The sequence below is a fragment of the Rhodamnia argentea genome, unplaced genomic scaffold (genome assembly GCF_020921035.1).
Source record: "Rhodamnia argentea isolate NSW1041297 unplaced genomic scaffold, ASM2092103v1 Rarg_v2.41, whole genome shotgun sequence".
In the NCBI taxonomy this organism is placed as follows: Eukaryota; Viridiplantae; Streptophyta; class Magnoliopsida; order Myrtales; family Myrtaceae; genus Rhodamnia; species Rhodamnia argentea.
The window spans coordinates 1-23,718 of record NW_025955889.1 but is presented as its reverse complement, the minus strand read 5'-3'; the positions used below and the strand labels follow the sequence as shown (position 1 = coordinate 23,718).

Sequence of the window (23,718 nt, the reverse complement as noted above, 5' to 3'; positions counted from 1 at the left end):
GTGGTAAGGCTTCTTTCAAAGGTACAGACCGGGGAAGGTGGTGAAAAACGCAGACAGCCGCGAAGGATGAGGCAATCTCAGATTGTTCACGTTCAGACACTGCCTTTTGTTCATCACCCGTTGAGAAGGCTGTAGAAGAGGTAGCATTCGCAGACCAAAGCAAAGCCTGCAGGGGATTCTTCATAGCATAGCAAGAAGGAAGGGCGTGCTCAATATATAAGGACTAGTAGAAGCAGTAAAGATTGCAATGTAGGTGCTTCACCATGAGGCAATGAAGATTGAAGTAGATAGGATGTTGAGATTGAGGCCCCGAAAATGCCCCTTCCTTTGGAGTTGGGGCTCCAAATCTGACTTTCTCGTGCCTAGAAGCTCAGTCACGTGGCGAGTCAGTCAGCAGGCGGTGGAGCAATGAATTTCATTTCCGCACATCCTGGAATTGCCCCCATCGACGGTCATGCCCGAGAAGCCTGGTTTTAACATTCATGCTACAGTTACCAGGGAAATGGCGGTACAGATGCGGAAGTGGCTAAAGAAGTCGGAGGAAGAAAGTAGTGGTAGTTGGGCAACTGTATGCACGAGGGTACATTAGTATTCTGGGAATTGGCAACATTGACAGAAAGGAGAAGAAAAGGGGGTATGAATAAACTTTTTTAGGTGTAGCTATACTAAAGTAAGTAAGTAGTCGGCCTAACCTTCGGTTCCCCTAACCAAGTTTTTTTTATCACTCCTTATGTACTCTTTCTTTCTTAATCCATACTTTTTAACTTTTTCTTTTTGGGAAAAGGGCGCCCTATACTTATACTTTTAACTAAAGGTGAACAGCCGGCATTGCAAGCAAATAGAGAGCCCCCGCCCGTTTGAGTCGTTGCGAGCCGGAAAGCGTACCGGCAGTTTGAGTCGCGAAAGGGCCGCTTTCTTCATTTTTTTATTTAATTAATAATAGAATAAAAAAAAAAAATCATTTTTCCAATTGTTCATTCCTGGAAAGAGGAAGAAGCAGATAGAGCAAAGGCCTCCTCTTTCCGTCCGCTCTTCCCGAAGTGAGCGAATTGCATGTAGAGATCCGTAGGGGCTTATAGTTTAATTGGTTGAAACGTACCGCTCATAACGGTTATATTGTAGGTTCGAGCCCTACTAAGCCTACCACCCTCTTCTCTTCACCCGATACAAGGCAGTCGAAGTCCCCGCCACCCCTCAGATCTCAATCTAGCAACGACACTTGGAACCGCACTGCTGCCGCTGCCCTTCGGGCACGCCTCCTACGCTTACCACTCACCTACGCTCTTGCAGCATGCCCCGTTCGGGCAATAGGGCTTTCGTAATACGCGAAGCAGCGATGAGCGATAGCTCTTCGATCGCTCTTGCGATAGCGAAGGCGTGGTTCATCCTCTAAGTCTAAGAGAGAGTAGATGCGAAGGTTCGGATCGAAGATCTTCGCGAGACGGTCCATGAATCTCGAGAATCGAGCGTGGGGCTTGAAGACCCTACCGCATTCCGGCCCCGGGGCCCTCAATTGGTCCTTTCTCTCTCCTCTTTCACCAGTGAGTGGTGACTTTCCTTTTTTTTTTTTCTAGGTGGGTACCTCTTGGATTCAGAGTTTGTTCCCACAGCTGCCACACGTGAGATACTGATCGTCGTCCCCCCAGTGTTGTTGCCTGCTGTGGGAAGGAAGGAAAGTAGGGTTTCCTTCCAGGACCGGAGAAGGTCAAACTCTGGGCGGTCTGCCAGGTTTCGCCTACGCTACGGTTTCACAAGATTGAACCTTTTTTCTTCAACCGAAGTGTTGGAGTTCCAGAGCACGAGGGAATGGGCTTTCATTCCCGGGACCGCCTCGTCTATGTACTCGGCGCCTCCCCCGATTGCTTGAAGATGCGCGCGCGATACGATAAAGGGCCCCTGGGAGGAACAAATGAAAAGCCAGGGTAGAGTCTCGGAGCCGGCCCAAGCGAAGATCGGCACTCGAAGGCTTGAGGAGCAGACCGGGAGGTTACAATTCCTGTTTCAATTTCCGGGAGTGAATGTAGGAAGTGCAGACGGTGGATCAGGTGTGAACATTCAACCAAAGGCGTCTTGGGGATCGGCAATAGCTAAGCATTGTGGCCATCACAGTTCAAGCTACGTATGGCTGGCGTACAACCTACGGGCTTCTTAGCTAAAAGAAAAAGAACAAAAAAGGATGCCTGCTTTGGTACCTTTAGTCCAATCTTAGACAAAGAGCAAGGAGGATTTAAAGAAACTCTTCCCTCTGTCCTTTTTTTTCCTTCTTTGATAGCTATAGTGCTTATCATCCCTGAAGGTATCTTAGCATGGTAGCTAGTTCCCTTTTCTCTTTCTTAGTCTAAGACTCAAAGTCTCCTCAATTGGCTTTAAAGAAGGAGAGTCGCATATCCGCTGTTGATCTAATCTATATCTAATTCGCAGATCAGTTGTTAAAAGTCTTCTATTCAAGTAAAGATTCAATTAGATTGAAATATAGATAGAGATCGCATATCGGTTTTGACTAACTCTCTTCTATGGGATGTCGCATATCGACTGTATGCTTTCCTCATTACCAGCATGCCGGTCCCCTCTTTCAGTTAAGTTTTTCTTTAAAAACGAGCTCCCTTCTTTAACAGCTTTTTCTACCCGATTTCAGAAGCTTCTATATCCACTAAGAACGAAATCACTTTGAGTAAGAGAAGAGGGGGCGCAGCAAGGCAGAGGATAGAGAAGTAGGGGGAAGGAAGACAGAGCGGCAGAGGAGAGGAAACCTCTGAGGCGAAGATCAATTCCTAGCGGGGCATGACACCAGATAGGCGGGGGAGGAACTATGAAATGAAGGACTTTTCCTTTCCCCTTTCAAGCACTTTTCTTTCACTGTGTCATCGAGCTTAGTTTAAAGGTCAGGGGAGAAGCTACTTGCCCCAATAGGGGAACTCATCCCGGAAAGCCTTTGATTCATAGTACATGGGACTGCCCTTTTTCCGCTCCTCTCGCTACCACGAAATCCTACACCGGGAACACAACACCTAGCCACTCTATTTCCAGCTTCGCGAGACAGTGCCATCCCAAGTCAAGCGCTAGAAGAAAGGAAATGAGAGAACCGTCAGCAGTTCGCGTTGACGGCGTTAACAGAATCGGAGAAGAAGAGCTTAACGCAGCTCGACCCTCGGGCTCGGGAAGTACGGTCAGATTCATAGGACCGAGACTATCTCAGCTCATATCGGCCGTTTTAAGCCAACTAATAGGCCGAGAGCGAACACTTTTCCTAAGCCTAAGATCCGTTCATAGCCACATTTCTTCTTTGATTTATCATCGAAGTGACTTTCCCCGGGAAGGCAAAGAATGAATGGGAGAAGGAAGGGGGGGTCCCGTATTTCATAGAAATGGCTGCTTTTAGGCGTGATCTATCTCTCTGCTTTTCATAGTCAAGATAAGATGTGCCCGTGGGAAAAGACTGTCTCTTTATGGAGCGACTCTCCTTCTCAGATTCAAACGCGGGATCTCCTCTTGATCCGGTAGTAGGGGGTCTTAGTTTTTGCTGTTACAGAATCCCGTGCTACGAATGAATCTAGTCACCATCTGATTTAGCTCTTTTTAGTATGGAAATGGCTTAAGGAAGCGAATGACTCGAGTTCAATTAGTTTGTCTAAGCCGGCAAGAGAGATGGAGTCACTAAGCCCTAAGGTTAGATCCATTATCTCACAGAGTGAACGAGATTCGGATCAATCATAAAAAAGTCAAGTAGGACAGAACCATTCGCTGCGAACAAGTCTTCTTTCAGAAGCAGTTCTCTTATCCGCTCTTGTTAGCTAGGGATTCTGTGTTGAAGCTCATCAAGCAAAGCGTGTTCTTGAACAACTGAATCGCCTTCCTTCAAAGGAAGATCGGAATGCTTTACTCACAAGACTGTTCGAAGCTTCCCATAGCATTTCGGTGGAAAGCTGAAAGCTTGGACATTGGACAACATTGTAGGGAACATCATGGCTAGTAGCTCCATTGCGTTCACTGATGAAAAAATTCCCCCAGAAGAACGAGGTCTGGTCTCTCGATCCTCCACATTCCAGTAAAATGGAAAGAGGATATAGCCTTGCAATCTTGCTTTTCAATTCAAGTAATGGACATAGCTCCATCTTACAGTTTTTTTCTGGGACGTCCTTGGATTGGATCCACATCGCTGGTGCTCTTCCATCTACCTTGCACAAAAAGATTCAGTTCATCTTCGACGACCAATTGATATGCATATATGCTATGCTGATTGAGGAAGACCTATTAGTAACCAAACCGCTCTATGCACCTTAGATAGAAGCCGCAGAAGCAGAAGAAGTAGATTCATGCTTCTACTTTCAAATTGGCAAAACGCCTTACTTAGCAGAGAAGCGATAAAAGCGTTTATCTCGGCCGAAAGGAAAGGCTTACCCCAGAACCAGAACTCAAATTTGATGTGCCTGAAACGGAACTCACACTGCCTGCAAGTAGCGATATAGTGAAGCTGGCAGCGAACTCACCTGGCCCTGCCGGCTGTAAAGGGACGAATTGAAGAGCCAGGAACTTCTACAAAGGGGAATGGCACGAGTGGTACTTTTCAAAAGACTGTCACTCCACCTTCCACTGCAACTCCAACTTCCACTTTCTTGGCTGGCCGATAGAAGTAAATGAAAGACATGTAAGGAAACTCTTTCTATCATAAGATAAGTCATAAGACAAAAGAGGTGGGAGGGACTTACTCTACACTAGACTATAAACTTTCAACTCCTTTCGATCAAATCTTACCTTTCAGTCGAGTCACTTTACACTGACTACTGTGACGTGACTTCCTGGGAAGAGTTCGAACTTCCCACTATTGGGATAGGGTTGACCCCAACAATAGAGCCTAAAAAATGCTTCTCCAATGTAGAAAGTTTTGTTATAGTTAGAGACGAGACTTTTGTTCTAGAGCTAGAGGAAGTTAAGTCGAACGAGTGTAGTATCCTTCACTAAGAAAAGAGTATCTTATAATAAATAAAAAGTGAAAGAAGGACTCTCTCTATCCTATCCGCAAAAGGAATAGGAAAGCTTACTCCCGAGTTCTATCTTAACGATTATTCAGAAAGGGAAGTAAGCTTTGGCATCATCAGCCACTTGCTCGACCACCAATGTCTTACACTGCATTGCCAGCGGCTTTAGCCTCTTGTACTTAAAAGGACTACAGCTCGTACGACTGCCCTACTTACTTACTCACTTGCATGTCGTCTCCGGCTCTTGACATTGCAGATCTATCTTCAACTCACTCTCGAGCGAGACCTGACTAGACATGAAATGAACCATCCATCCGTACTTCTTGTCTTAGCTCTTGTATTCGACGACGAGCCCTCCCCGTTGCACGGCCTTCCTTTGCTAGGAAGATAGCATTTCCATTCACTTACTTGTACGAGGCCCTATCAACTCCTCTCTTTGAGTGGAACGCTTCTGCCGCCTGAATCTTGATCTCTATCTCTATATAAATGCCGACCCTTTAAGCTGCAAGTGTCTTTTTGAGAGGTTTCAGTTCAACTAAAGTCAATCAAGAGGCTAAACTCGATCTATCTTTCCGGCTTTCGCTCCTCCGATATCTCCCAACGTGTGGCACTCCGGCGCCTTCCAGAGTCAGCCTCCCTGCAACTCCCCACGTGCACTATTGGCCAATGAGGGATCGCCACCCCAAAAGACCATCAAATGCATAGCGACGGTCTTGAGGTATTGGCCGACAAAGAGAGGATCAGACGAGCGAGAAAGTTGACGTATCGCCTTACAAAACAAGAAAAAAAAAAAGAGGAAGACTAGTTCCATAGCCAGTTCTTTCGAGTCTATAAGAAGCATAAGACATAGGCCTGCACGAAGCCAAGCCCCAGCCACTGACTGACTGATGGACTGACTGACTTGGGCTACCTTTAACCCGGAGATCCACTCTCCTCTGACCTACAGCTTGCTTGCTTTCTTGCCTTGTGAAAAGTGCTCTTGCTCTGTCTCTCGTTCGTCTTCTTCCTTGCTCCATAAGTTTTTGATAAAAAACAAGATGGATGGCTGTTCTTCTATCAGCTGGGAATGGAGTGGCCTAAGGGATTCTATCTACTAGCCGATAAAATGGAGGCGTCAAGACATCTAGATGACAAAGAAGGCCTTCTCACGAATTGGATTCGAACCAATATCAAGCTACTTTCCTTCTTAGTAGATCGTGAGTGGGTCTGTCGTCCTCCTCATTATAGTCCTCCTAAAATCAATAGCATTTCGTCGGAATACATCCTGTCTTTTCACCTTAGTAGTCCTATGCATAGTCAGTACTATAGCCCCAATCATGGCTACTAATAAAATCAGACTCGGAACCAAAAACCAGACGGAATAGTAAGTATAAAGTAAATTGCCCAATGTTTCCAAATTAGTCCAACTTCGTACCTTTCCGGCATAAACCGTATATCTCAGAGAGGTCGTATTTCTTTGGGTTGGTAGTAATGGAATGCTTTCATTATCTAAAATGAAGAACATTTCCCACCAAAAGATCAGTCCAATAAGACCACTCACTGGTAAATAGCGCAATACTTCTTCGTGAATCTCCGCTATTTGAATATGGAACATCATAACAACGAATAGGAATGAAACGGCTATAGCTCCTATATGAACTACTGGGAAGATCATAGCGGAGAAGTCGAGACCTAACAAAAGAAGTAACCCTGAAGTGTTGCGAAAGACTGGGATGGGAAACAAAACGGAATGTACCGGATTTTTAGCACGTGCAACCATCAAACCAGAGACCAAAGCAGGGCTCGACAAAACAGAAAGTATCATGGTACGTCGTCCTTTCCTGAAATGGAACTTTCATGCTTGAGCAAGAACTCGCATGAAAGTCGATCTATTACGACCAGCGCGGTTGTTCCAATTTCATTTTCTTCTTCCAAGCCCTTCTTAGCTTAGAAAGCACTCACTGAGTTACTTACGGAATCTCAAATCTCTTCTCTCGACGCCGAGAATTTTTTATGTGTCTCGGTCGATCAGAGGTTCGGCTTGCTTCTCCCCCACCTTTTAGCGTTCTGGGCCCCTGAAAAAAGAAAGAAAGCCGAAATCAAAAAGAAAGAATAGAAATGGGGCCATCTTTGCCGAGAGAGGCCGCCTTCTCTCAGGCCAGCAGTCTTTTACTTCTAGTCGACTGCTCTATCACGGGCTTCCCTCTTTACTGGGCTCTGCTCGCTCGTCTACGCTCCGACCCAGAAAGTAATAAAAGAAAAACGATGTTTCCTTGCAGATTTCAAACTTGTCGTAAAAATAAAAATGGAATGAAATTTTGAATCAAGATCTAGATGGATCCCTATTTTTTTCTCTATCCACGGAGATACCTATCTATATGGATAGAAATCTATCTATAAATCGATCTAGACATCCTCTATCCGGATAGATTTGTCCCTATGAGCGACTACGCCGATCTTTATATGTTTTGGCCACGTCCGTTTCCGCTCCGAAGAGGAAGGTTTGGATCTTTCAATCTTATGTCGTGAGGGATGTGACCTATGTTAGGTCCATAAGATACCACAGCTTTTGGTGTTCTATGATTCACCTCCGAATAATGAGTAGGTAGTTCGATCCTTTTGATTCTTCTCTTCATAGTCAACTGATGGGGGGCTGCGGAGCAATAGGTCGAATTACTATATAAAGAAGAGTTGTAAACTAAAGTACTTCTTCTTCGAGTAGGAAGATATCGGTTTTTCTCCTTCCTTCTCTTCGAAAAGAATAGGGATTTGAAATGATACAAATTCCTCTTCATTCTGTTGTGCTCAGCGAAGGAACTGCCTAAGCATACTTTTTCGGATCCAAACTTCTTTGTTCTTTCTAAGTCTTCTTCTTGCATAGAAGAACGCAACTGTTTCAAAAACCGGGATTTTAGTAGTAGGTGGCATCCCCTCTTAGTTTTGAGTAGGTGGAACCATTCTGTTTTCGTTCTTCTCCACATTCTTACCGGCAGGAATTTTCCTATGATTTTATCAACTGATATTTCGATATAGAAAGATCTCCTTATTTCTTCACCGCGGATTCTCGCGTCATTTTCTTGAAAAGATATTAGATCACCGTGGGACACTTTCAAATGAGTAATGCTTACCATTCCATTATTCACACAAAGCCTTCGATGACTTATCGGCTGCCTTGCTTGAGGAATAGTTTCACGAAAATGGAGACGAACCGGAATAACGTCCGATCTTGTTTCTGGATTGAGTGGAAAAGGGATATATGAAGTTTGTTCTGTTCCTCTGTGCATCTCTGTGATGGGTAAATCCCCATAAAAAAGGGACAACTTTCGTGTAGTTTGTAATTGGATGTAACTGTTAAGATTTTCTCTCGAAGAAATCTTTCTCTTAATAGATCTGTTCTTCTTCCTCAATCTTCGGAGAATGCGGCGTTGTATTATTGTAAGTTCTCTCTTCCGAACATTTCCTGAAAGTAGACGACAAGTTTTAAATCTTAATGCAGGCATGATGTATTGTTGAATCAGTCTTTTTCGCCACATCGCGTATAACGGGAATCGAACCCCCTCTGCTGCTGGCGGGCGGATGGAGAATGTCCTACTTCGATCCAGCAACTTGTTAGGAGTTGATAGGTTGTTGGTAAGCTTCCAAAGCTCCTTCCTTCAGCTGGTGCGCAAGAGCGCACTTCCCTTTTCCCCTTACTAGTCAAGGAGGTGTAATGAATAGAGATCTCCCGCCAGAAGTCTTCTCTTCCTATCACTTCACTTCGTTCGATAGATCTGATCTGATCGGACCTCACCGGGCCGGGCGAAGGGGAAGGAAGGGATGGGTGGTCCGGGAACAGCAACGGGAGAGGGCTCGTAGCCCCCCTCTCCCTCTTCCCCGCGCCTATTTGTTCCCCGGCCCCCGGAAAGATGCGGAACTCTTTTTTTTTGAAGAAAAAGATGAATGGATAGGGCCATGATACATTCCGGAATATTGTAAAGGTAAATAGACTCTTTTCGTCCCCTTTTCGATGCCTGCCTGAGGACCAATGTGAATGTTTTGGAATGGGGATGTTTGCCTTTTGTAACAAGTAGACCCACGATACGGACTAATAGATGTTCCTACTCTTAGCCCTAAGTAAGATCTATTCATAGTTGGTCAGTCCCCCACGGCACGGCTTCTCGCTTTTCATGAATGTGTCTCCCCCTATGCTTATGTGAGTTTGACCCGCCTTTGACTCTGCTTGCTTCTGACTCCCTATGAGCCGTTTTACGACCTGACTTTTTCGGAGGGTCGGCGGGACATGGGAGCCTCAGCTCATGCATCGGTTTACCGAAATCACCTCCGCTATCCCACTTCCTTCTATTCAAAAAGGCGAGCAGCCCTTAAACAAGAAAGAAGGCCGAGGGCTCTTTTTTATATAAACCATAAGCCCTAAGTAGTCCCGAAAGCCGAACTCAGCAACTTGTTAGGAGTAGGTTTTGGTTGGAACCCTTTCTATGTTATTAGTAAAGCGCTAACGCCCTATCTATAGTCAGGGGCCTTTTCAATAAGGCTCGCGTAGGGGCGCTCACGTTTTTTGGCTCCCTTCGCTACACTAGCCTTGATTGGCGGATGGAAGTACCCAAGTGCGTCGGGTGGTATCTTATAGTTGATAAAGGCTGCATTTAGGAGTGATCCTTCCCTCTAATCATAAGAAAAGAAAGGTTTTGATTCGGGCAGTCGGACGCAGGTGTAAGCTTATAGGCAGTAGCTAAGCGCTAAGAAGTTGGTTTTTGCACTTTGCTTAACACATGCAATTCTAACGAAGTTTTCTCGGAAACGATTTGAGATTCCGTAAGTAACTTAGTGCAAACATAGGGTTTGGTTTGGCAAATGAAAATGAAATACGAACAACCGCGCTGGTCGTAATGAATCAAAGAAGATCCAATCGCACCATGAATATCCTTCGCCCGTTATCTCCTCATCTTCCTATTTATAAGCCACAGCTCACTTCGACGTTTCCAATTTCCCATAGAATCTCCGGGGCTTTCCTAGCCACTATAGTTTTCTTTTTTTATCTTCTTTGTCTTTTTCTCGGCTCACTGGATTTCTTTCAGCCCCTACTTTCAAAGGCTGGGATCTCTTTTGCTAGTCGCAATGTACATTCTTTTTTATTAAAGGTTGGGTGCTCTTCGACTCTGGCCTTTGTGATTGTTTTTGGTGTGAGGATCGTCCGTTAGGACGAGGTCGAAACCACTATAAATCATATGGAACAAGCTGGGCGGTCTTCGGGCGCAAAAGCTCATTCCGAACCGCGCGAACCTTTGGCTGAGTCATCCTCTGCAACTTCCGCGTTGGATGTCAAAAAAGAGGAACTTATTCGAGATAATTTAAAAGAGAGAAAGGCCGCTCTCGGAGATGGCCAAGAAATCTCACAAGTTCGGAAAGAAGTCCAACAAAACTGAAACATAAACACAAAGGGGAAAGAGTTAAAATTTTTCAAATACAAGAAAAGAGACTCTCATGAGTGCGACTATGCGCATGGATTAGAACCATAAAAATCGTTTCCGTATCATTGCATTTCGTAACATCCATTCGGCTTAAAAGCAATGTAGTCATAATGAAAGTCATCCTTCCCTGATAATAAAGCTCCCTTCAAAAGGATCGATCCCTATGAAGTAGTCTCCGCAGGCTTTTAATACTTTGAAACCGTTTCAGTCACTAGTCCTAACTTTTTGCACATGTAAACCAGACCCACCTAGTTTGAAAGGCTCAGTAAGAGGCAGTCTCTAGTCCAGTCTAGCGGTCATGTTTGAATCCGAACTAGCTGGAGATTCGCACATGACTCTACGCAATTTCATGATGCAAAAGTCAGACTAAGCCCTAAATGAGTAAGGCAAGCAGGAAATAAACCTAGTTGATCAAAATTTCCGCTTTTCTAGCTGATTGAAGCAGGGATAGCCTCCACGTAACTAACATGGCCGTCTTGAGCAAAACAAACTCAGCCCTACTTAGCCCTACCTAAGACGGAGCAGCACCGCTTGCCCTATCCTATGGTCTCGAGGCAAGGAGCCGAGTTTACGAGGCGGCGAGTTTCATTAGAGGGTTGGGGAGCTTTGAGCTAGGCTGCTGCTACGATGCTTGAGGTGTGGAAGTGAACCGATCCAGCTTTTGTCTTTGAGCCGGTCGATGGAATTTTCTAGTTTTGCTTTAGCGAATGAGAAGCAGGGCTTGCCACCAGGGGGCAATGCAACAAGAAGATAGCCCTAAGTGCTGGGCTAGCGATACCAAAGGGGTATGGATTGTTGGCAAGGCTAAAAAACACATCGCGACTGATGCCGTTGTCGCGCTTGACCTGCTAAGCCTTTTGGGCTTCAATTCGGAATCCAGGATAGGATGGATTGGCCGAACTTCGCCGCGTCCGGACTTCCCGGGAGTATCTGTCTATAGAAAGGAACCTCGCTAAGTGCGACCACCAAGTTCAACTTATCATTGAACGGGCGGGGCAAATCCTGTCAAATTTGGGCGTCCAAATCCGTTGTGTACAGGCGCTCTTTGTTAACCCGTCTGGTGCGCAGCTGTATGCCTGTGTGGGTGATCTTTCGCGGGGAGCTCTTGGGCTTTTTCCGCTCGACCGCACCTAGATGACTTTGAAATTAGATATGAATCTGGACATTTGAATTCCTCGACCTGCTAGCACTAGATCTGCTTCTACTGATGATGCTTACACTTTGCCATCAATTGGACCTGCTTCCACCTATTACTCTTTTGCTTCGAATAGATCGATTGGGTCAAGTTCATCAGCTCGGGCAACTGGATCAACAGGTGCTTTCACTGCATCAACTGAGTCAAGGTAAACCACTGAATCAATGGGCTGTGCTCCTGGCTTCGTTTCTGGGTCAACACCAATGGGATCCGCAGCTCAAGTTGAGTCGACTGTGATTCTTCTTGAGCTATCGAGTCAGTAGCTGCCTTTAGAGGTGGGATAAGTTTAGATTAGGGAAATGCTCTTTTGAACGAATCCTAAGAACAATTGGAATGCTTTCAATGGCCAGAAGGGAGGAGAGGAGCTCATCCCCGGTTATATGATTGTTGGTTAGGAGTTTCATTGTTAGCAAGATCTCCAGCTATGGAATCTGTTGTCGTCGGCGGGGCTACTTCTTCTTCTTTCGAAATGGGAAGAATAGCGTAGTCAAAGTAGGCCAAGTCGGTAGCCCTTTCTTCCACTCTTGGGAGAAGGGCAGTAGGATTATAAAAAGGCCTAACTGCTGTTGAAGGAATAGAGGTCGGCTCTTGGAGTAAGGGGAGAAGGGCTGAGTGCCGGTGAAATGCTTTTTGAGACTTACCCCGCTCAATGGAAATTTCTTTAGGCAAGATCCCACGTCCGAGAGTCTGATTCTGCTTTCACTCTTCTCAAGGAAGGAGGCCACCAAACAAACCAAAGGGGAGGTCTTTGCTTGCTTTTCCTGTTAGAGATGCTAGTCTTTTTGTAATAACTGCTCTGCAGATGTTTTCAGGAATAAGAGAAGACGGTGCTCTTTCATCAGCTCTTTGGCTATTTGCTTGCGATAAAGAAAGAGTGAATTGACCCGAGCCAAGTAGTTCGGCTAAGCCGGAAAGAAAGAGTGAGATCCTCTTTGAGATGAAATGCGGAAATGTCCTAATCAAACCAGGCTCAAGGTCAATGATTTCGCTCAAGAAAGGAATAATAGCCTTTATGCCTTGAGCCTTTTGCCTGCTTCTGCTTCATCTGCAGATCGGATTCTCAGCATCCAATCAATAAGTCAGAGCTGGGCCTTTCGGCTCGGTATTCACTCACAAAGAAGTGAATCCTTAAGTCTAGCCTTTTGGCTTAATTAATAGTTCTTCCTTAGAGGCTTTCGGGGAAGAAGATCCATTTCTTTTGCGATTGATCTCGTCCTTTCTTGAGTTGCCCATCATAGACAACACGGGAACAGATTGGTCGACGAAAACTGGAATTCCAACTGTGACTTTTCTCACCCCCGTTTTATTTAATTATTTTCTAGATGAGGAAGCCCACTTTCCAAACTTTCGATATGCGCGTCATTACCATGAGATCTTTGTTCCTATCTTTTTGGGAAAATCGAAGGAATTTTCTGTCCCAAGATTTAGGGGTCTATTGGAAGAGCTGGGTCTGTTTGTGAACGTTATAGATATAGTTCCGGGGGGCGTCCCAATTGACTGCTTTATTGTACCGGTAAGCCCTGCCTATCAATGCAATAGCTTCAGAGCAAGCTATGTGGTTCTACACCAAATGGCTCCTAAAGCGAAGCAGCTACTAGAAAGAAAGTAGTAGCCGCTCGCTATGTGTGATTCGATGTCCCCTAAAGCAAGCTATTGAATTGTTCCTAACCAAAGAAAGGAGAGATATAGATTACGTTCATCTCATAAAGATGTTCCTTTTCACTCCTAAATGAAAGCTAAACTAAACGACAATAACATAACTCCTAACGCAAAAGAGTAGCCGCTGCGATGCCTATGCTATTTTATTTCCTATAGAGCTTGGGCCCACGCGCAAGCTCCTATCGCAAAGCTAGTAAGTAGCCTTTTTGTTTCTATAGCTTCAAAGCCAAGGATTTTAAGTGTCACGGGCAACATCGGTTGTCATATATGACAATCCCGGAGGCCAAACAGAACCCGGTGATGACCCGTCTTCCGATGAGTCCGAAGACTTGGCACGTACCGTCTCATCAGAAGTGTCAAGAACAGAACACGTCTTTGTAACCAACGAAGACGAAATATCCCCTAAAGAAGCCATAACTCAACAAAACGAAGAAAGGCTAGATAAGATGATGGAGATTATAGAAGCTATGCGAGCTCTTATTTGCTCAAAAGACAAGGCAGAACAAGGCCAAGGTCAGATAAAATTGGCGAAACCAGTAATCCACAGAAGAACATGACCGAGGGGCAGTCCTCGCGACACGAGGAGATACGCCAATCTGAAGATGATCAAGTAGCTTTACTAATAGGGCGGAGGGATCTTCAACCACTGTCTATTGAAAAAAAGATTCTCAAACGGCGAAGCCTTGCGGTCTCTCTTCACTTCCACACAAAAAGAGAAAGAAAAATTGCGTATATGATCATGGTTTGCTATCTTCCCGAAGAAACCAAGCGGAAGAACAATTGGGCGGTGTGTCCCCCTTAAAAGGGGTATGAAGCCCGTAGACAATGGCTTTAGAGAGATGCTTTTATTTAAGACAGTGAACTATAGCTGGCTTTAGAAAACAAAAAACTTTCTTCGATTAGCTACAGAAAGAGACCTAAAGCTTAGTTCTGTACAGGTACAGCCAACCAAGGCTACCACGAGCGGCCGGGTAAATAAAATATCCTAATTGTAATCACTAGCTATCTCTGTGCTTTGAAAGCTGAAGGAAGTTATAGCATTGGAGCTGGTATGAAAACTAGACTCTCCTAAGGAGTAGAATCCAATCTTCCGGTATCCGGTAGTAGAGCCATACCTTCGGTAGTGAAGCTATACCTCTGGTAATCCTACTAGTAGAGAGAATAGCTTGGCATGAGTAGCTTGGAGTTTATAAATTGTTTTGGACTTGCCTGTAGTAAAGCCTGCAGTTAGAAGGCTTTTGGGGTAAGCACGCAAGGAGCATTTGATGTGGGCAAAGAAAGGGGCTTTGGTAATAGTGGAGACCCTTAAGCAATACTCTCTGCTGCGGGTGAGTGACTTACTGGAGCTTTTTCTTTTCCTTGAATTGGCCTTAGCTAGTCTCTTCAATCGGAGGTCCTTGCAGAGCAGAGCCATCTACTTCTCTCACATAGCCATAAAAAGATCATGTCCGGAGAATAAGAGGACCCTTTCTAGTCTAGTTGGGACCTAGCTGCTAGTGAATTCTTTTCCGGGTCTTCAAAAGTCCATTCTTTCGATTGTATTCGTTCGAGGGGTAGGGTATATGATCGTTTGGAATTAAGAAGGATCGAAGAAAGACCGTAGATCGTAGAGAGGCTTCAGCTAGCACCTATCTATCCTCATTGGAAAGAACATCGCGCCTATCGTGATTTGGCCCAAGCAAGGGAATATACCTCGGGCAAGTACTGGTGGAGTTCGGGCTGAAGCTGTAGTTTCAAATCCAACAAAGAAAGTATTAAGCAGAATCTAGGGCTAGATAGAGCAACCGGGATTTAGTACCCGACTTACTAAGAAAAAGGGCTTGTTGCCCGCTCTAAACGAAAGTAAGAATTCCTTTAGTTTTCCAATGCAGAAGTTTCGTCATTTCAAGAGATCATAATAGGGACGAGCATTACCATACGAGAAGGAAAGCAAATAGAGAATACGACTTGTTAACCCTTCTAAGAAAAGAAGAAGGTTGTTTCAAAAGAAAGAATTTTATGGAATCAGATGCATTAACTTAAAAAAGAGTAAAAAAGGAGAAGGCTTTTTGTACTTAGAAGGTTGTTCGATGATTTGGTAAAGAGGGTGGGTGCGATCGCGATCGACTAAAAGGGAAGTCCCCCGATAGGGGAGATATTGGTTCAAATCCAATTCGTGAGAAGAATCCAAGCGAGAGACTAGTTGAGTCAAGGGTCCCTTTTTTCACTAAAGGATAGGAGAGCAACTTCAATCACTGAGCGAACAAAGAAAAAATGCTTTCTCCGGCTAGCTTTCCTCACTTTCCGTATCACGGTACCTCGAATCCCCCCCTTTAAGTGAAAACAATCACTTTAGAAGACCGACTAAAGCCTTCTATCACAGGACGGGTTCAAAAATTGTAGGAAATGGAACCATCCATGGAGAGCCGCTTCAACTAGTCATCCCGGTAACACGAGCCTTGGTTGGAGAATCCATACCGCTTACTTGGAACAAAAGGATTCTATGAAACTAATCCAAATAAGAGTAACAGCTTTCTTTGCTTCTGTTTTGGCTTCCGTGGTTGGGCTTGGGTTGCTACTTCTACGGGCTCTAGGTGTGATGTAGATTAGGTCCCAGTGCGAGTAGGTGGATGCTCCTTCTGTTCGAGCAAGAGAGAAGGATGATGCCCGAGTACGATGGAAAGGGAAAGAAAGCTTTCGAAAGCTCTCGGAAGGCATTATCTATAAAACCATTCCATGAGGTGAAAGTTCGAGGGCCGGTTCACTCGAATCGAATCCAGGCAGACGTATACCTTAGTTGCTGCGACGGTAATGTCAGTTGCACTTTCATCAGGGCGAGAGTGGAAATTCGCTCCGTTTTTGGTCTCACGTGTGCTTTCATGTCTGTCGTCGGGCCGATATTTAGGTTGTGGCCAGCCACCTTTGTAGCTCCTGTATAGTTGTGATCCCCGCATCCCTCTTCGACCTCATTGAATAGCGTGTACCATTTGTTCGTGGAGCCCTAGTGGGAAAAGAGGATAGGCGGGACAGACTCTGACTCGTACAGCCCACTGGTCCAGGGCATGGAGCATACTATTTGACAAGCAGCGGAAAGAAGTTAGCCGGCTAGCGCACTTCGGCCACTCAAGGTAGCCCCCTATCGAACGCATCTCTCAGATAGACTTATTTTTCCCTGTAGGCCGACAGCTCCCATCCCATCAGTCACCTTTCGAAGCTCTTTCCCAGTCAGCCCTCAGGTCAATGGGCGATATAGAGTGAGGCGCCTATAGGGAGAGTTCCCATTATGTAATAGAAAAGTTTTGCGAACCAATCATTCACTGACTTCAGACCAAGCCAATCATCATTTGGCATCAGACAACTACCGTTAAGTCTGTCATCCGCCATAAACAAAAAGAGGGGGTACAAAGCTAGCCTATTACGATCTCCTTCACGCTAAGGGGATTGGCGGATGCTGCAATACAAAGAAATCGGTCGAACTCAAGCATTTGGTTTGACAAAAGCAATGGCTCTTTCCTACTTGCTTGAGGGACAGCCGATTCATATTACTTACTTGTATTCTGGTTGGATTGGGCGCTTGGTGGTAAGAGCCCCTACTTGAAAAACCAACAGCTTGCTGCTCACCATCATACGCGTGCGCTATAAAAGAAGCCGCACAACGCCCTTCCTCTTTCGAATCCTTTTGGATGATAAGGCATGCCTATCCATCTTTTATCCAGCCTTTGCTCCACTATCCACCACCGGAATGGTTATTTTGCCTGCCCCGCTTTCCTCTCCCGCGGCAAGAGCTCGTTCGCCAAGTCCGAACTCCCACTTTCTCGTCGATGACGGCTCTCTTCGATGCTAGCAACCGCCTTTGACCCTTTTCCGCTTCTTTCCATTTCCAACCATTCTACCTGAACGAGAGACTTTACCTTTACTTAGAGAGGGGCAGCGGTACCACCCTCTTCTCTGCTCGTAGGTTGACTCCCCATCCCGACTAAGGTCTCACAAACGTGCACTTCCCTTATGTTATGCATCCAGCCGCTTCACTAATGTGAATAGGTTATACAGAAGGGTGGGTTGGTTATCTACTCTTATGCGCCTTCCTTCTTCGAACCTTTTGGTATGTATTGCCCCCTAACTATAGATCAGATCCACCGGACGAGAAAGTCAATTCCGCACTGCTGCTGAGTCGTCGGACTTATCCACCAAGGGATTCGTGGAATTTCTGTGGATTGCGTTGGGGGAAATCTACCAAAGCTAGGCAGATAGATAGACTCCTTTCCCGCTGCTAAGGGAGAGCAAGAAAAAAAATAAAATGATTGTTTTTTAATCAGCGCCCCCTTTTGGGTATGCAGGTACTATTAGTCCTCTCACTACCAACCAGCAGACATCATCTGGCTGGGTCTTGCCGGTATCAACAACGATAAAAAAAAAAAACAACCAAATGGAAACAGCAACTAACTATGGCTCTTGGCCCAGACAACGTCCTAGGCGTAGGGGGGATCGGAGCAAGAGGGAAGTCCTAGACGACGTTTTTCTTCCTGGGCTGCAGTAAGTAGATCGAGAGGTCGTTCCGCCCCTTGTCCCCGAAGATGGGTAATCTGTTCTCAAAAAATGTTGCTCCAATCTGACCTAGCTGGCGAGCGATCCCAGTTCGCGGCAGAGAACAAGACAGCAAGCGAGCGTACCTTTGTTCGCTTCTTCTCCACCAAGCACGGAAGTTTAAGGATAACTGTAGGTCGGTGGCTACCTAAGGAAACTCCGATTCGATCTTCCCCCCGGCTGGGAGGCATCTACCTGATCCCGATCACAAGGAGAGGTTCACCATGATGGGGGGGTACTTTTTTTTCCCTTCCGGAAAGAATGAAATGCATAGGGGACCATCCTTTTGTTGCGGCATGCTCTTCAGATTTACGGATTCGCAGGGGGCCTCAGGCCCTACTTAGTTGACTGACAATGACAAAGGCTTGCGAAAGTAGGGCCTTTTCTTTTCCTTTTTGAAGAACCCATTCTCATTATCTTTCATAAGTCAAGTAGGCGAACCTATAAGTCCTTAGTAGCGTTGACAAAGAAGAACAGCCGGTTAAAAGACAGCGAATCTTATATATATATTCAAAAGATATCTATATCTATCTAGATAGATATTCTAAATAGTTAGTTAGGCCAGCTTGACAGGCTACCCTTCCTCATCTGAGGTGCTCAGAGAAAGATCTCTTTTTAGAACTTCCAAAACTTCATCCCGGCCCGGAAAAGTGACCGACCAGGGCCCTTTTGATAAATGAAAGAAAGGGTTGTTGAGCCCTAGCCCTGTAAGCCCACACCTGTGTAGAGTAGATCGTTCAACACCTCCGGCACAAACCCATTTTGGACCTATTGGTCCTAGTATCATAGGCGACCGAACGGCCGCCCCCTAATTACTAGACCGACCTGCTGTAATAATTCCATAAACACCTAGCGAAGATATGGCAAACAAATAAAGTAGCCCTATGTTCAGATCTGACAATACCATACCATAATCAAAAGGTACAACGGCCCAAGCGACCAGACTTAACATAAATGTAGCCACTGGAGCCATTCGAAAAAGGGAGAAATTAGCACTACTTGGTGAAATAGGTTCTTTTAGAATCAATTTCGAACCATCTGCTAGAGGTTGTAACAATCCGAACGATCCCACTACATCAGGACCCTTTCGACGTTGCACAAAAGCCATTACTTTACGTTCAGCTAGCACTAAAAAGGCTACTCCTAGTAGAAGTGGTAGAATTATTCCAAGTATTTCCGCTTGAACAGCTATGTACGTTTTCGATTTTCTATTCACTCATGATCTGGCCTGGTCGACCCAATCATGATATTGAAGGATGGGACCTTTTCTCGAAAAATAGAAAGAAAAAGGAAGAAACGAAACATAGAACATAGAATGACAATTAGTTCTCGTTCTCATCCTTGATACAGTCCCATATGATAGTCCTAAACTAAATAGCTTCCTTTTTTGAAGTCGTTATAAGAGGATTTCAGGAGTTCAGGATTTGAACGTACTTCGTGAATCCATTCCTTAATATCCTCCTTTGTATCTTCGGGGATAGAGATACCCATATCATAGATCATTATGCGATAGGCGGACGCATCATACAACTCAGTGGTTGAGGAAAGTCTCCACCTTGGAAGGTCTCTCTCAAAAGAATGCTTCAATTGAGACGCTACGAGCCTATGAAGAGACCTGAGAAGATCCCCCCGCTCCCCCTCTTCTTGAAGGAAGGGGAAAGGTGTATGCTGTGGGGCCGGTTGTTCAATTGGAGCAGACGACGGGCTAGCCATGTTTTGATTTGAAGAGCAAGTTGGCGTTGGCTGATTCACGCTGGGTTCGGAGTTTTCCCCAGCGCTGCTCCCTAGGATAGATGTCCAGCCGGAGTTTTCCCCAGAGCAACTCCCTAGGATAGATGTCCAGCCGGAGTTGGCCCCAGAGCTGCTCCCTAGGATGGATGTCCAGCCGGAGTTGGCCCCAGAAGTACCCTCACCGCCAGGGGGAACATTGTGATTAGCCGAAGAAGCTTCCCAGGAGCCGGCGCAGTGAGTTACTTCATGGGAATTGCGTATTAGCATCAGCACCAGAAAGATACGAGTAAATATGGTCCCGATAATCTCGAGAGTAGTTGTGCTCTTGCCAAACCCTGTTTGCGGAAAATAGTAGAACCTCCACTGACATAAAGTAAGAAAGAAAGGCAGGAAGAAACGTAGAACCAGAGAAAAAGAGATACATGTTATATCGCCCGGCAAGTGTATAATTCCTTGCATCATAGGTGTTGCTGCGTCTTGAGATCCTAATTGCCATGGTTCCGCTGCATCACAATAGCTCCTTCTGAGGAATACATCACAAGTGAGGAATACCCCACAAAGAGCAATTGGAATTGGTAACCAGAAAATGACACTTTTCCAAATTTTGACAAAAGGTGGAAATTTTTGAAACATATTGATGGATTGAGAGAAAAAGGATTCCCGGAAAGAAAGAGATTCCTTCCTGTAGGACTCGTGAAGAAGTAGAAAGAATTTGGGTTGGTTGTTGACCAACGGAAAGCATGGGAGTCAGAAGGGATCAATCTCATCTCATAGTGCTAGGATGAAGAAAGGAAGGAAGAGCTAATCTTTCTACGCGGAGATCTTTCTTCTCTTATGATATTGTTGTTTTGTTGTAAACCTGAATTGAAAATCGATTTATAATTAATAGGCTATATATGACTTCCATTTCGATCTTCCACCTTAACCCTAGTACACGGAACACCAAACGGAGACCTGCTTTTGAAAGCACTGTGGGCGAAGGGTTCTCAACCAATCTCGCACTTGACACGCAAAGCAAGAAAGAGCAGTCTATCTTCACAGAGAAAGAGAAGGATCTTCGGCAAGGGGTTCCCGCCTTCGCGAGACCTTTTCGATCTGCTCTAGGCTAAGCTCAATGGGGCCTTGCTTTGTTGATGCCAATCTCTTAGTCTGATTCAGATAAACTGTGAACCAAGACATGATGAAAAAGAACGAACTCAAAGCGAATTCTTTAATATGAGATCTTCTACCCGCTTGCTTCGCATAGGCTCCACAAGCTTCGGTGCGGTACACGGAACACAAAGAAAATCTTGACGAATAAGCAAGGAAAAGAAAAGATTCGACTTCGGATTCTGAAAAGAATGACTAGCGGCCCTTCTTCCTAATTCTATTCAATAGGAGCGGAGTCATGAACAATAAAAGCCACTTCCTTATTTACATTTACGCTATTTATTGACGACTTTCTTCTCCTCGTTGGAAGTAGGAACGGCCTTTATCTAATCGACTATTGAACCATCTCGCCTGAAAGTCACTCGCTCTCCTCTTAAGTCATGCCTTTCCTCCAACGGCTAACTCGACGGGACTTGCTTTCCTAAAGAGATTTCTTTTGATATAAATTCCGTGGAAGCTCTCGTACTGTATCGATCGGTCATTCGTGAACTCTCGCATCGCATCTTTCTCTTTTGGTTTTTGAGCTTAGCTCATCCCGATTTCGTTTTTTTTTCAATCGCGAGTTTATGGGGTCTTCAGTTTTAGGGTCACGATAGGTCCCTTCCAGTGCAAAAGAGAGGCCAGGTGTAAAAGCACTTTGTGGAGTTGAGTTGGTACCTGAGAACTCCGCCGACACCGTCATCGATGCCGCCAGCAAGCTTCATGCTAAATGAGGGGCGGGTTCAGGTTCAGGTCCTCGAAAGAGAGCACGTAGGGGGGCGAATGAGGATTGGGGAACTGTTCGTGTAAAGCAACGAGCAGTCAGTGTTGAGCAAAGAACCGTCCGGGTTAAGTAAATAGTTCGTTCTCGAAGTAAGGCGACTAGCTCGTTTTCGAACTGGCTGTGTTAAGCATATGATTAAAGCCGTTCCAGTCCTCCATTCGTTGGGTGCTTCGTGGCCCTATCAGCTGGCTTGCCACTCAACTGATCCGCTTTCCGTTGTTAACAGGAAACGACTCCTATTCTCGAACGAACGACCTCCTTTCCTTCTGCCTAGGTCTGCTTCAACGAGCCTCGCTACTTCAAGGAATGGAAAGAGCCTTCCTGTCAAAGGCGGCCGGCCGAAGGAACCGCCTCGAAGAAGTTCTATACACTTGCTTCTCTTTTTATATTAAATGCATTTTTTATAATCGAAGAACATGTAATTTTAGAACTTCAATTGTTGCTTTTTTAGCATAGCAGCAAGGTTTCTTATATAAAGATATAACCTAAATGCAGCCGTTATCTTTTATACGCGAGACCAAAAAATTTTCCCTCGTAAGGCCGACAACAAAGCATCGGAACAAGAGCTTCCGGGCACACACCTGGAACAGGCCTAGGAAAGAGATTGATGAGCTGAGAGGGATAAACCAAGATCCCTTCTCTGATTCTCGTAGGGGCAGGGCTAGATCAGGTGGTCGATTGTCGAGAGGAGGTAGAGGCCGTCGTCCTTCCTATCTGTTGTCTGCTCGGGAAGTAACTGAGGATGAAGGATCTCGCCCCCTGCTTCATCAAGGAAGGCTTCCATGGTTGCTGCTCCATCTGCTGTAAAATGGGCGCGTGTTCAACACTTCCTTGGGTAAGTAAACCCAACCCTGCTAATGTGCTGGTTAACTCTGGTCCATCAGATCCTAAATCTACGCCTGCGATTAATGTAGAGCAGCCCACTAAACCACAATCTAATAGGGGTCATTTTATTGGGCTAACCTCTTGAAAGATGGCGCTAAGGCAACAAAATTGTAACTGCAGTATTTGGAACCAGAAATTCTAGATGGGAAAACTATTGTGCGAATGCCATCAGAGGTTATTGAACAAGCGGACCCTAGATGGGAGGAATGCCGAGTTGGCAACCTTGATTTTGCCTAATATAAGTTTCACACAAGGAACCTCTTGCTCTTAAGGAGAAACTACGATATTTGATGGACTGGCAGTTCAGCCATGTAATTTATCCCTCAAGCTGAACGAACTTGACCTGCTCCTTTAGTTTAGGGCTATAGAGTTTACTTGCTTCTCACTAACGGCAGAATCGTAAGCTTGATCACTCGACTCTAAACAAAAATAAAAAAACTCGGCTATAGGATGACAATCCTTCACTCCGGAAAGGTAGGTTCCATACCGACAAGACCTCCTATCCTAGAATAAGCTCATTTCACACCAAAAACAGCGGAACTTAATCACCAAGATAGAGTTGGGTAAAGCCCTAATGTAACTGAACGAAGTGGAAAACCCGCAATACGAGAGCAAAAACCTTCTGTGTGTAAGAGGAAGAGCAAGATCGAGTTAGGTAGGATGTAGATCGAGCGCAATAAGCTACAGGAGTGATTATTTCGCTTTGGAAGGAAAAGAGCATCTCAAATAAAATAAGGTCCTCACTCAGCTCTCAGGCTGTCTGGGAATAGCTCCACCAGACAAAGAATAGGAGAAAGGAGTGTAGGATTGGTAAGCTTTGCCGGAAAGAAGCTACTCGACTAATTCAGGAGGCTACTACCGGCGAAGCTCGTTTGCTTCGGAGCGTGCTATTGCGTGAAGCGGAAAGGGGGCCTAGTCACAGCGCAAAGGGACAGCGGAATCCAAGACTATGGGGGATGGGCAATTGACTCTTTCAAGTCAGAGATGCGGAGTTTCCGGTGTCAGTCTTGCTTCTGCTGGGCTAGCTCTTCCCCGGGAGCTGACCCGATAACTCTAACTTAAACAGCCTTAGTGAGTCTTCCATTGGCTAAGAAGCTCTTTTCGGCAACTACATCGTACCCTACCCCTAGATTATCCTATTCTTTCTCCTTTCTTTTCGATAGCGTAGTTTCGTACCCAAGGTAGTGCTAACTATCTCTCCTGCGCTAGTGAATCCTAACCTCTTATGCTTCTTCCGCTTAAATGATTTAGGAGTGAATACCCGGCTAAAGGCGATCCGCCAGCGAGGAATTACCCATAGACGGCCTTGGGCTTCTGTTCATGTGCATCCTCTTGCCTCTGGGTGGGATG

At 45.4% G+C, this 23,718-nt stretch overlaps 5 protein-coding genes across 6 annotated transcripts; 1 reads left to right on the top strand and 4 right to left on the bottom strand.

Annotated features, from left to right (window-relative positions):
• Positions 1-5,558: 5,558 nt before the first annotated feature.
• LOC115733562 (NADH-ubiquinone oxidoreductase chain 6) lies at positions 5,559-7,380 on the bottom strand. Its single transcript, XM_030664214.2, has one exon. The coding sequence runs from the start codon at positions 6,778-6,780 to the stop codon at positions 6,163-6,165; it is 618 nt and encodes a 205-aa protein (XP_030520074.1). The 5' UTR covers positions 6,781-7,380; the 3' UTR covers positions 5,559-6,162.
• LOC125313462 (ribosomal protein S4, mitochondrial-like) lies at positions 6,970-10,072 on the bottom strand. Its single transcript, XM_048273199.1, has one exon. It carries the CDS (start codon positions 8,486-8,488, stop codon positions 7,415-7,417), a length of 1,074 nt encoding a protein of 357 aa, XP_048129156.1. The 5' UTR covers positions 8,489-10,072; the 3' UTR covers positions 6,970-7,414.
• A 3,654-nt stretch (positions 10,073-13,726) lies between these two features.
• On the top strand, positions 13,727-18,068 carry LOC125313465. The gene is made up of 4 exons (XM_048273202.1): positions 13,727-13,790; positions 17,298-17,465; positions 17,573-17,649; positions 17,736-18,068. Exons 1-4 carry the CDS (start codon positions 13,727-13,729, stop codon positions 18,066-18,068), a joined length of 642 nt encoding a protein of 213 aa, XP_048129159.1.
• A 391-nt stretch (positions 18,069-18,459) lies between these two features.
• Positions 18,460-19,180, bottom strand: LOC115733732 (NADH-ubiquinone oxidoreductase chain 1). Its single transcript, XM_030664364.2, has one exon. The coding sequence runs from the start codon at positions 18,946-18,948 to the stop codon at positions 18,649-18,651; it is 300 nt and encodes a 99-aa protein (XP_030520224.1). The 5' UTR covers positions 18,949-19,180; the 3' UTR covers positions 18,460-18,648.
• Positions 19,050-22,226, bottom strand: LOC125313463. Of its 2 annotated transcripts, none has more exons than XM_048273200.1 (2): positions 19,678-22,226; positions 19,050-19,635 (listed from the first exon to the last, which is right to left on the bottom strand). In XM_048273200.1, the coding sequence occupies exons 1-2, from the start codon at positions 20,202-20,204 to the stop codon at positions 19,206-19,208; spliced, it is 957 nt and encodes a 318-aa protein (XP_048129157.1). In that variant the 5' UTR covers positions 20,205-22,226; the 3' UTR covers positions 19,050-19,205. The 2 variants fall into 2 exon arrangements, with proteins under 2 accessions (XP_048129157.1, XP_048129158.1); XM_048273201.1 differs by having other exon boundaries at positions 19,720-22,226.
• Between the last annotated feature and the right edge of the window lie 1,492 nt (positions 22,227-23,718).

Excerpts from the sequence above, each read along its gene's own strand:
- LOC125313465 (XM_048273202.1), top strand. The coding sequence starts at position 13,727 with ATGGAGATTATAGAAGCTATGCGAGCTCTTATTTGCTCAAAAGACAAG. Across the intron at positions 17,466-17,572 it reads AAGGGATTCGTGGAATTTCT|CGCCCCCTTTTGGGTATGCA; the intron begins GTGGATTGCGTT and ends TTTTTTAATCAG. Across the intron at positions 17,650-17,735 it reads CATCTGGCTGGGTCTTGCCG|GGGGGATCGGAGCAAGAGGG; the intron begins GTATCAACAACG and ends TCCTAGGCGTAG.
- LOC125313462 (XM_048273199.1), bottom strand. The coding sequence starts at position 8,488 with ATGTGGCGAAAAAGACTGATTCAACAATACATCATGCCTGCATTAAGA.
- LOC115733562 (XM_030664214.2), bottom strand. The coding sequence starts at position 6,780 with ATGATACTTTCTGTTTTGTCGAGCCCTGCTTTGGTCTCTGGTTTGATG.
- LOC125313463 (XM_048273200.1), bottom strand. The coding sequence starts at position 20,204 with ATGTTTCAAAAATTTCCACCTTTTGTCAAAATTTGGAAAAGTGTCATT. Across the intron at positions 19,636-19,677 it reads GGGGCCAACTCCGGCTGGAC|ATCTATCCTAGGGAGCAGCG; the intron begins ATCTATCCTAGG and ends CTCCGGCTGGAC.
- LOC115733732 (XM_030664364.2), bottom strand. The coding sequence starts at position 18,948 with ATGGCTTTTGTGCAACGTCGAAAGGGTCCTGATGTAGTGGGATCGTTC.